Source organism: Trachemys scripta, chromosome 1, assembly GCF_013100865.1.
Source record: "Trachemys scripta elegans isolate TJP31775 chromosome 1, CAS_Tse_1.0, whole genome shotgun sequence".
Taxonomy (NCBI): domain Eukaryota; kingdom Metazoa; phylum Chordata; order Testudines; family Emydidae; genus Trachemys; species Trachemys scripta.
Window position 1 is genome coordinate 318,554,138 of NC_048298.1, and position 12,488 is coordinate 318,566,625.

Sequence of the window (12,488 nt, forward strand, 5' to 3'; positions counted from 1 at the left end):
GCACATGCATCTCTATAATCTTCATCCTTCACCTATTTCACAAGTATGTGGCGAGGCTTAATTAACTAAGCTGTATAAAGTGCTTTGAGATTTTCAGATGAAAGGTGCTACAGAAGCACAAAATATTGTTAATAACACCACCAGATCCTGAGTAGTGCAGCAACAAATTGAAACTACAACACTGTTCTTTCCCCCAGTTAGGTATGGCCCTTTGAGTTGTGTCAGCAGTCTTAATCGTAACGATCCCCAGCAATGTAATATGAAGTCTTTCTTTTTTCAAAGTCACTTTAATTTTGTTAATACCACATAGTTCTGAGGATAAGGTCAAGCTCCCACACCATATGTCATGCCCAGATAAGGCTAATCTCAAACGACAGCCAATTTACAGCTGTGCATAGCTGTTCTGCAATATTTGTTCTGTGTTTAGGCAGTTTCTCTATAGACTGCTTGGACGTGTAGCATAGTAAGAAATGACCAATGGGATTTGGGACCAATATTGTGCATGTTGGATTGACAACCCCAGAGTCCTCTGTTTCTCCAGGGATCAGGTGCAGCACGGGGAGTAAAGTGTAAACTTCCCCATATGACTCCACCCATATGCCTCTACCCTGACCTGGAGTGATCACCTCTAGGAGTGACAGGTGGCATTGATCTCCAAGTCCATTCACTCCATGGCCTCTCTGCTGCTAAGATATGTTGGGCTGTTTGCTAGGAACTGGTCTGGGACACATAATTTGTTCCACACAGATCCCAAAGCCAGGGTAATAACTTTGAGTCATGATTAAGCTGGGCTGGATTTGAACCAGCCAGAGTTTCTTTATTCCACTGCTAGAATCTGAGCCAACTACTCCCCCCAAATTCAGCCTGTCATTAAATAGAAGTGGTAGGAACGCTGACACATATTGTAATAACGTTTTCTCAAATCCAGAACTGCTCCCAAGTAGCATGTAACAGAACAGCCAGATCCTCCCAGCAGAGACTTTGCATGGAGTTATGCCCACAAATGTAAAAGCATAGATGAGCTACATAAAAATACAGCAGAATAGTCATGCATAAAAAATGCACAGGGTGGGGTGTGAAGGAACTATGAGGAGAGTCAGTGCATGTCTCTTCTACAACTTCTTACCGCATTTGTGTGCTTGCAGACTGAATCAACAGAAGCAAACGCTGATGCAGTCAGCAAGGATCACTCTCAAGGGACAAAGCTTATACGGTAACAAGAAATCAAAACTGCTTCCCCTGATTCCCTTTCCAAGGGGAGGTGTAAGCTGAGCTGACGTTAGGCCCTTGTTTACTGGGGAGCAGACAGATCGTGCCCCTGCACCATGTCCCCTTAGTATGCAGGACCACTGAGTTTGGAGGGGGGCTCGGTTGAGCTAAACTGTGACCTCCCCTGTAAAGCCCTTTGCTTAGGATCTCATCTGCCCGCTGCTGTATTCCAGATGCAGTGAGTCACCACTCACCCAGACTCCAATGGCATGCCTGCTTGGGGCTGGGGGATCTCCAGGGGGACAGAGGACAATAGGGGAGGTGTCCAGCACTGGGATGTGCACTTGTGGAGCGTCTGGAAGCTAGTGGATGGGTATGTCCTGTCAGCAGGAGGAGGGGCACAAGTGCTGTTGTGATAAAGTGACAGGAGCCCAGGTTCCCCTCAAGCTCCATTAGCATCAAGCAGCTTGTGTTTCACACTGTGTGTCACTGGGACAATTACAGTCACGCCAGCCCTTCAACCTGTCACTGATGGGCTGAGGCCTCCTCCACCCTGGGGCCTCCTGCCCCTACCAATTTTGCCTGCACCAGCCCTGATGAGCTAACTTAGTGCGAGTGACCAACCCCCCTGCCCCAAACCTACTGCAGGATGCTGCAGATCACCATTTCCCCAGCCTGATGGACTTCTGCCTCATCCTGCTTTCCTAGCTCACCCCCACGGACTTCCATAACCTTCCAACCTGACTTCACTGGGAGTTTGGGGTGCATGAGGACCATAGGCTGGTTCCTCAGATCTGCTTCCCCTCTCACTGGATGTATGTAGGTAGGCGGGAGACAGAACGCTGCCAGGTATCAACCGGTCTTCCTAGGGCCAAATTCTGCCACCCTTGCTCACGCCGATTCATCCCTCACACTGCAGATAGCCTCCCTGTAAGTCAATGCGTATTCTTGCGGAGTGAGAGATTACTCAGCGTTAGAGTGGCAGAACCTGGCCCTTCATCATTAGTGTTCCTCATCTGCCCTTTGTCATTGCATGCAAGGCCTTGCACTGACTGTGTTTGTTCAGACCAACCAGGATGATACAGTCACGTATTTGTTGCCTCAGCCCGAAACACGGGTGGAGGGTTCCTTGCAGCTGAGTCAGGCTCCCAGTGCACATAAAGGAAAAAAAAGGGCGAACGCAACTGAGTCCCAAATCTTGCAGAGCTTTCCAGATGAGTTGGCATGGAAGCACGTATTTGGGAGACTTTAGTCTCTAATCGGAGGCAAGGGGGGTGGGGGTGGGGTTGTTTGGGGTATTAGGGTATGATCCAAGGCCAGTAGAAAGACTATTTTGGACTTCACTGAGCTTTGGATCGGGCCCACACTGAATAAAGACCTCAGGTCTTGGATAATTGTTTGGTACCAATGGTCAGTTTAAAAAGTTATGGGGAGTTAAGGAAAATGGTAAATATCCCCCCACACCCCACCAAGCAACTGGTAACTGTGATTTACTCTCACTAAGGGCCATTCCATCCATTTCAGCTGCCTTGAAAGGCCAAGGGATGAGAATTATCAGCTAAGGCCAAGGGATGAGAATTATCAGCTAAAACACACCAGCCCAAGTTCTGCCCTCAGTTCCTTCCACAAAACCCCACTGAAGTCAATAGTGCAACTAAAGGCAGAATTAATCTCTATGTGGTTTCTTCCCATGCAATAATCCTAGCAGAGGGGTGGGTCAGCATAAGCCCCTTATCTACCCGCACCAATGGACACATGCTTCTGCTGTGCCTTTGTAGCACTGCCCATGAACAGGCATCAGCATTTTCCTATTTTAGTAGTGAAGGAATAACTTTGTGCTACACTCAGCGTGTCTCAAAGCGGAAGCAGCTTGACATTGGCCTTGAAATCCACAGACAGCTTGTCACCCCGGTTGAAACCCTGAACACTTTACAATAAGTGGAAGTTGATTTGTAATGGAATCCCCTTTTGAAGTGCCAGAGGTCCTCCGTGTGACCACCAGATTGGTTTGGTGTTATTAATGTCACTGCAATAAATACCAACAAGAATTGTCAGCACTGGTCCCGTATCAGAACATATTGCCCCACTTTTCTTTCACCACATGTCTGTGCAGTTCTGTTTGCCGTTCCTATCAGTCATCAGAAGAGAGCTTAGGGACAAACTTTTTGCCTAGGTGAGTAGCTATGTAATAAAAGCCGGACATCATGGTAGCTGTGGCATCGACAATGAGTGAGCAAGTGCCTCCAACTCCAGCGGCCATATCTTTGAGGACGATGGGAACGGCACAGAGAGTGTCCAAGGGGAAAGCCAGGATATGAAGGAAGAGTCCAATGGGGACGCTGAGAATCCTGTAGATGAGGCTCAGGGTGTTCTTGAAGATCCGGACAAAGCCCATGATGATGTTTGCTGCGACCTTGGCCACGTCCCTGGGGATGTTCACCAGCACTGTGCTGATTTCTTTGCCATAGGACACCGCTCCGTTCCATAAGCGGTGGAGTCCGCCCATTGCAGTGTTGCCGAGCTGCTTGACGACATACCATAGGAAATAACACGTGTATCTCACCACCTCCACCAACACATAGCCGATGATTCTCAGCAGCTTGGTGAAAGGGGCCGCAACGATGCCAGCTACTCTTTTCAGCAGGCTGGCCTCTTCGCGCTTGTGCCAGCCGACTCTCCCGGCCGTAGTTTGCACTATGGGCTCTTCAGACTGGATCTGGTTTATGGTTTGCAATATAGTTTCCATTTTCTCCTGGCTTTGGCTGCCTCCCCCACAATTGCTCTTAAACAAGTGAGCTCCTGAAGGAAGCTGCTTCTCCAGCTCTTGCACAGACAGGTCTTCTATACCGTTTTCACCACTTGGACGTTTCAGAAAGCCCACAGACCATACCTCTGGAGCATCACAGCAAGCTGCCAGCCAGAGAAACTCTGGTATGGACACCTTGTCTTTAACTCTGAGGCTGGATGGAACAGCACCTGCAACAAGATACAGGCGAGCCCCATTTTCACAATGTGGGGCCAAAGCTTGCTCTACTATATTCTCGACGTCCTTGTGCCAGCTTTCACTGAGAGAGGGAGTCATAGGGACAGCATTAGTAAGGGTGTATGTGGCTAGCTGGAAATCATCTTCATTGAGGGAACTGGGGTTTAGCTGCCCTCTCTCATAACCAGAGTCCACATAGTCTGTGGTCAGGGCTTGGTTTGCGCCAAGGTTGTTCACTGAGCCAACAGCAACAGCTTCATGCACCATTTCCTCCAAGTCATTTCCAGGATCATCTATCTGAGACACAAAAGAGAACAATTACTGGATGCGGCTTACCTTGCTGCACACTATGAAGCTACATTCAAAATATGCATGGAAATGCACTTATAGCTCACCCACTGCGACACCCCGGTCAACAGATGATATGAATCCATCCATCTTTTCTATTTTTCCTGTAGCTCTTCAGATTAATAGATATATGGCCAGAAGGGATTTTGATGATCTAGTCTGACCTCCTGCATAACACAGGCCATACCATTTCACCCAGTAATTCCTGCATCAAGCCTGTTATTTGTGGTTGAGCTGGACTACAGTATATATTTTAGAAAGCATCCCGTCTTAATTTAAAGACTTCAGATGATGGAGAATGGAGCACATCACTTGGGTGCAGCAGACAGCATACAGACTCTGTATGTCCCCAGCTATTCTATGGGATCAGGTGTGGTAAACTCATTTTTGTAATTCCTGTACTAGGAACTCTTAGCTAGTAACTCCTGAACCAGACATCCTTGTATGGAGTCTTACGTGGAGTGACAATGGAGTCGTGCAAGCAAATCAACAAGCCGTCTGAGCAGGAACGCAGAGTACTGAGCGTAGTCAAAGCAATGTCTGCCCTGTTCTTTCCCAGGATACTATAGCTCTATCTGTTCATCAGTCATTCTTTCTTGACACGTCCTACATCCTTCTTTTGGAAATTTAAACTGCAGGGTCCAAAGTCTGTCCCAAATCACGCCCTAGGCAGCCCGAATGGCCAGGTGTCTTTTGTATTTAGACAGGCTTACTTGGGCAGGATGGTTCCAACAGTTTGTGATCTTAGCATCTTATACACATGTTGCATCATCTGTCTCTTATTTCATTTCTTAATTGACTTATTTAAGCTAGAAGTATTGTACATAAAACATAGGCATTGCCACAGGGATCAGATCGCTGGTCTGTTTAGACCAGGATCCAAAAGTGCCCAGATGCTTCAGAAGAAAGTGCAAGAAGCTCCATGGAAGGCTGATATGGGGTAATTTTCCCCCACCCCTCCCCGAGTGTCTAACTCTTACCCTTCATAGTCAGAGATTGGCTTAAACTCAGAAGAATAAAGTTTTATATTCTTTCCAAAATTTGTATTAGCATTAGCTATTACAGGTAGGTGTTCCTGTTATCCATATAAATGTCTGTGACAGTGTACCCCATAAGGCTTTATGGGGAGGGGGTGCTTATAAATGTAGGTATGACATAACTGGAATATGTTTTGTGCTGCCTGTGCCATGTAACATATCTCCGTAAGGGTTATGGTCTACTATATCTATTCATCTTATTTGTACATATATATCATTTTCTACTCGAGGTTAAGAATATGGGCTGTATGCTTGCCTGATTTCTAAGTAAGCTTTGTGAGGCATTTGGTCAGCTTCTTTAGGAAGGAATTTGCCAGGTTAAGTACCTGATCAGGAGACACTTAGGGAACAATGCATCTTGGAATGCTCCAATCCACATGAGAAGTCTTCCTGGAGACATGCAAGATGCCATGTGGACAATGGCGTTGGCCTGCAAAGTCTGAGTCACGCAGGGGCATGTGACTTGCCCAGGTGACTCCAAAACTCCATCTTGGAGCTGGGCTTTGCATAGGAGGGAGGTCTCCACCCACAAGAGAGAGTCTACTTAAACCTGTGGGAGACCCCTCCATTTGGTCTTCAGCTGGCTAAAGAAGGAGCCTCTCCACCGCACCCATTTATCTACCAAATCTCTCATTTCATTGGCATAAGCCACATTACTTAATCCAGATCCCCTCTTAAGGCTCCTGAATTTAACCCTGTAGGTTTCAGGTGTAACCTGAAACTGTTTCAAAACCAGTTCCTTAAATTTACCATAGTTTGAAGCATCATCAATAGGCATCTTATTGAATATGTCCAGAGCTCTGCCAGTCTTTTTTGCTATCAATGTGGTCATCTTCTGATCTTCAGGGATGGCATGGAGGGTGCACAATCTCTCAAAGGTGATGAAATATTCGGCGATATCGCTGGACTCATCATACTGTGGACATAGCCGCTCCCATTTGTGGATTTTTGGGGAAGTGGAGCCAGCAGGGGGAGGGTTTCGTCTCTTTGACTCCATAACAGCCAGTTCATGCTTCCGGGCCTCCCTCTGGGCCTCCATAGCCCTCTCGTGGGCAGCTGCCTCTGCCTCCGCCGCCGCTCGCGCCCTCACTGCCTCCACCTCCATGGCTCTCTTGTGGGCAGCCTCTTCCCTTGCATGTTCTGCCTCCATGGCACTAATTTCTAATTGTCTTAGTTCCAGCCGTCTCTTATGTTCACTTTCTCTCTCTTTTGCTTCCAACCTGGCCAGCTTTAGTTTAATAGCAGCGTCACTGGTACTCATTGTCCTGCTTTCTCGTGCTGGGCTACAACCCCTCTGCAGTTCACTGGAACTGAGATCACTAGTACTCATTTTCCTGCTTTCTTGTGCTGGGCCACAACCCCTCTGCAGTTCACTGAAACTGAGATGCACTCAGCTCAGGGGATTCTTAGTTAACAGAGAGCTTCCTTTTCTGTCCCTACTTCCCTTGCCCGAAATAAGCAAACAGAAAATAACAAACCAGTAACCACTTTGTCTGTTCTCCAGCCACCACACTTAAAACTCACTTAAAATCACTACCAGTATCTCAAAGCAATCAGCTGTACACAGATCCTGCTCGACTACGCCACTGTGACGGGTTGGATCACAGAAACCCCCTTGGGAGCTGCCACCCGATGTGCAAAGACTACCCCTGCTTCTGTTTTCCCTGCCAGCTCAGGACTCCAGCACCCTGTCTTGCTGAGCCAGACACTCCCATCTGGCTCCAGCCACAGACCCAGGGTCTGAATCACCTGTCCCAAAGCTGCAAGTTTACCTGAAAACAGCTCGCAGTAGCGTGCTTGTCTTTAGCACTCAGATGCCCAACTCCCAATGGGGTTTAAACCCAGATAAATCCGTTTTACCCTGTATAAAGTTTATGCAGGGCAAACTCATAAATTGTTTGCCCTCTATAACACTGATAGAGAGATATGCACAGTTGTTTGCTCCCCCAGGTATTAATACATACTCTGAGTAAATTACTAAATAAAAAGTGATTTTATTAAATACAGACAGTAGGATTTAAGTGGTTCAAAGTAGTAACAGACAGAACAAAGTAAGTCACCAAGCAAAATAAAATAAAATGCGCGAATCTATGCCTAATCAAACTGAATACAGATAATTTCCTCACCAGTTCCAGAGTGCTCCCTTTTACAGGCTAATCTCCTTTTAGCCTGGGTCCAGCAATCACTCACACCCCCTGCAGTTACTGTCCTTTGTTTCAGTCTCCTTCAAGTATCCTGGGGGGGGTGGAGAGGCTCCTTCTTTAGCCAGCTGAAGACCAAATGGAGGGGTCTCCCACAGGTTTAAGTAGACTCTCTCTTGTGGGTGGAGACCTCCCTCCTATGCAAAGCCCAGCTCCAAGATGGAGTTTTGGAGTCACCTGGGCAAGTCACATGCCCCTGCGTGACTCAGACTTTGCAGGCCAACGCCATTGTCCACATGGCATCTTGCATGTCTCCAGGAAGACTTCTCATGTGGATTGGAGCATTCCAAGATGCATTGTTCCCTAAGTGTCTCCTGATCAGGTACTTAACCTGGCAAATTCCTTCCTAAAGAAGCTGACCAAATGCCTCACAAAGCTTACTTAGAAATCAGGCAAGCATACAGCCCATATTCTTAACCTCGAGTAGAAAATGATATATATGTACAAATAAGATGAATAGATATAGTAGACCATAACCCTTACGGAGATATGTTACATGGCACAGGCAGCACAAAACATATTCCAGTTATGTCATACCTACATTTATAAGCACCCCCTCCCCATAAAGCCTTATGGGGTACACTGTCACAATGTCCAATCCCTCTTTCAATCTTGCTAAATTCTTGCTCCTCAGTGACATCCTGTGGCAATGAGTTCCACTGTCTAATTGCAGGTTATGTGAAAGTTCCTTTTATCATTTTTGAATGTGCCACCTTTCAACATAATTGAATGTCCCCTTGTTCTTGTGTTATGAGGCAGGCAGAAGAGAAGTTCCTGCTGTACTTTCTCTAGGCTATTCATTATTTTGTATACTCTTATCATGTCCCCCCTTATTCATCTCCTCTCTAAGGTAAACAACCCTAATCTTTTCAATCTCTCTCCATATGAGCATTTTTCCAGGCCCTTGATCATTCTTGTTGCCATTGTCTGACACCTAGTAGTTCTGCAATATCCTTTTTGGAGACCAATACACACTGTTACAGATTAGGCCATATGACTTATTTTGATGCATTATAATATTTTCTGTATTATTGTCATCCTGTTCTTCATGCAACCTAACATCTTGTTTGCTTTTCTGATTGCAGCCTTGGTCGTGGGCAGAAGTCTTCACTAAGTTGTCCCCAGTATACCCAGGCCTCTTTCCTGTGATGAATTTTGTATGTGACTGGAATGATAGAGACAACACATAGACTCCATCATGTGTCATTACCAAACAGTGAGGGGTACTGTATACAGAACATGTGGCATGAACTTAATTTTCCAAGCACCGCAGTTTGTGAATGCAAAACTTCATAGTTACGAATCAGGTAGCTATGTGCAGCTGAGTATGTAGGCCACCAATTGTCTGCATTAGATGTGCAGCTGCAGGATTTGGGGTTCAATTCACTTTGAATATTTGGTCATTTGTTCCAAGGGGAAAAATATCAGAACAGGCAGTTTATGCTGCAACTGTCAACACTGGCAACCAGCAACATTTCTTTCCTTGATGCCTCCCACTATTATTAGTCTTTTCATGCAGCCATTATATTTGACACAACCTCCAAGTGCTGCAAGTGCTCTCTTTCTCTTTAACGGAGATCCAGGAAGGCAGTCTCCAGCACCATTTCAAATACAGATACAGGCACTGTTGCAGAACTCTCGTGGGCTGTAACCCAGTCAAAATGAAGCTGCGCTCATTTAGTGTGCGGACACCTATAGCTGTCTTTGGCACTTGCCTGGCCCCCATTACCAGAGTATCTGGCACCTCACAATCTTTAATGTAATCTCAGTCTTTTTCGGGTCCCTTCTTGAGATCTGAAGAAGAGCTCTGTGAAGCTGGAAAGCTTCTCTCTTCTACCAACAGACGTTGCTCCAATAAAAGATATTACCTCACCCACCTCATCTCTCTCATATCCTTCAACAACGCTACAAACAATATTTAATGTACTTATCCTCACAACACCCCAGTGAAGGAGCTACCATTTTACAGGCAGGGAACCAGTCTAATAGGGTTGAGAGTTTAGACTGCATGCTTACATTTTATTTTCTTTTGATAACCACTCTGACTTTTTGCCTATCACTTACAATCACTTAAAATCTATCTTTTGTAGTCAATAAATGTGTTTAACTGTTTATCTTTACCAGTGAGTTTGCCTGAAGTGTTTGGAAATCTGCTCAGATTTACAAAGGCTGGTGTATGTCCACTTTCCATTGATGAAATGGTGAACCAATTAATAAACGTGCACTGCTTGTCTTGAGCAGTAAAAGATGGTATATTCCTGAGGTACAAGGCTTGGAGCTGGGGGGATTTGGCTGGTGCCTTTCTCTGTGTGATTCATGAGTGGCTCTGGGAACACTCATGCAATCTAGCTGGGTGTGGGGCTCCACATGAGGTTGTGCTGAGTGATAACAGTGCCTGGAGGGGTTTGCTACTTGTCACTATCAAAGCTCTGTGAGAGACAGCCCAGGATGGAGAGTTAAGGGGGCACAGCAGTCCCACTGTCCCAGGCTGCACCCCGGGGATCCCGTCACACACTTCCAAAGTAAAGTAAGGCTATTTTAATGCTGAATAACAGCATCCACACAGGGGATTTAATACAGTTTAACAAATCCACTTCAAAGTCACACGTTTAGTTAATTTGGACTAACTTTCCTGGATGTTCCTGTGTATATAAGCCTTAGTGACTTTCCCAGGGTCACACAGGAAGTCTGTGGCAGAGCAGGGAATTGAACCAGGGCCTGCTAGCACAAACCACTGGACTATCCTTCTTCTCTATAAATATATTCCATTAAAAATCCTGACTGCTGGATCACTGCACATCGCATGGCTAACCAAATGTGATAAATGAAGGGGAGGGGCAAGTCCCCACCCAGCCAGTAGCTATAAAATCCCTCTGAGTAGCTGTTCTCTAATTGCTCTACCTGTAAAGGGTTACGAAGTTTCACTGCTATGCATAGGTAAAAGTGGGCACCTGGCCAAAAGAGCCAATGGGAAGACTAGAACTTAAAAAAATTGAAGCAAGACTCCCCTTTTGTTTGTCTGTGGTTGTTCTCCTGGAGAGAAGGGACAGAGCAGCTATGCTGTAAGAAGCTTTGGGACAGGTATGAAAAATCATCAGTATCATACCTAGAAACTACTCATTTAAAACCCCAGATATGTAAGTAGATCAGGAAATGTCTAGGAAGATGAGATTAGGTTTATTTATTTTATTTTTTTATGGCTTGTGGATTCCTCTGTGCTAACCACAGGTGCTTTTGTTTTGCTTGTAATCTTTAAACTGGACCTCAAGAAACTATTCTTGATGCTTAATCCTTGTAGTTGCTCTTTTTAAATCTAGCAATAGCCTGAGTTTCCAGATGTATTTTCTTCCTTTTGTTTTTTTTATAAAATTGACCTTTTTAAAGAATAGAACTGGATTTTTGTGTGCTAAGAGGTTTGTGCATATGTTGTTTAATTAGCTGGTGGCACCAGCTGATTTCTTGTGTTTTCTTTCTCAGCTTTTCTCTGGAGGGTGTGGGTGAAATGACTTGAAGATACCCCACAGGAAGGAATTCCCAAGTGTGCCTTCCTGGGTTCTCAAAGGGGTTCTGCACTTGGGTGGTGGCAGCATCTACCAATCCAAGGTCAGAGAAAAGCTGTAACCTTGGGAGTTTAATACAAGCCTGGAGTGGCCAGGATTAATTTTTAGAATCCTTGCGGGTCTGCACTCGAAGGGCCAGAATGGAGAATTAGCCTTGACATGTTTTTTGTTTATTTGTTTGTTTGTTTTTGTTTTTTTCAGTAAGACTTTTTAATGCTTTACAGGTAGAACAATTAGAGAACAGCTACTCTGAGGGATTTTATAGCTACTGGCTGGCTGTCCATAAAAGGGAGCTACCCGCCTCCCCCCCCACACACACACTTCATTTATCACACCAACAGTGGAAGCTATTGACATTCCTTCTGTGTCACATCAAATTATTACCTCTGTGCTACTTTTGGCAAATATTTCTCATACATCCCTGAAGAAGCAGACATGTTACACTGGAGGAGTCAAATGACGATCCAAGTTACATCATGATCTATTACAAAATTTCATGGGATAGCTCTTAGTCACTCCAGAGTAAAAAAGAAGTTGCTGTGTGATACTTCACTATATCTGTGTGCGTACCTATGCACATAACTGTGTTCATGCATGTATAGCGGTCATGTCTGGGTGCATATGGCTGTGTACATGTCACTCATGAAATGACTTAGATGATAACTGGTGTCACCACTTTTCTAGATGTGCTAGAGGGCTGTGTGCTGTTTAGATTCCCTTAGGAGCCCCAGTCTGACTCAGCATCGCACAGAACAATCTCTAATATCATCATTATTCATCTTCACTTTCTACCTGCATGACTCGTTGTCAGAGCGAGTGCTAGGCATAATCAGACAAAGCAATTGCTTAGAGCCCTGAGCAACTCAATGGGGCCCCTTGTTTGCTTTTTATTATGTGTGTTGTGTGTGTGGAGGCCCCCAATGGGTTAGCACCACTGTTGCCAGCACAGGTGTGCTCGAGGACAGCAACAGTGGATTCGTTGCCCGGTGTGCTTCGCGTCAATGAACACACCAGGTGGAGAAGCAAGCAAAGTTTATTTGAGATCTCAAAGCGGTGCAAGGAGACTGGCACGTCTCAAATCAAGCACGTTAACAGAAACAGCTTTTCTTCTTTTATACATTTTGCAGTCAAGCCTCATCCCCCCCCCCCC

General features: G+C 45.5%; 1 protein-coding gene across 1 annotated transcript in view; it reads right to left on the reverse strand.

Annotated features, from left to right (window-relative positions):
• Positions 1–271: 271 nt before the first annotated feature.
• Positions 272–12,488, reverse strand: part of ENDOD1 (endonuclease domain containing 1) — a 17,393-nt gene continuing 5,176 nt past the window's right edge. The window contains exon 2 of the mRNA XM_034758920.1: positions 272–4,489. Within this exon, the coding sequence (XP_034614811.1) occupies positions 3,341–4,489 (1,149 nt within the window). The 3' untranslated portion in view covers positions 272–3,340. The remainder of the gene's footprint in view (positions 4,490–12,488) is intronic.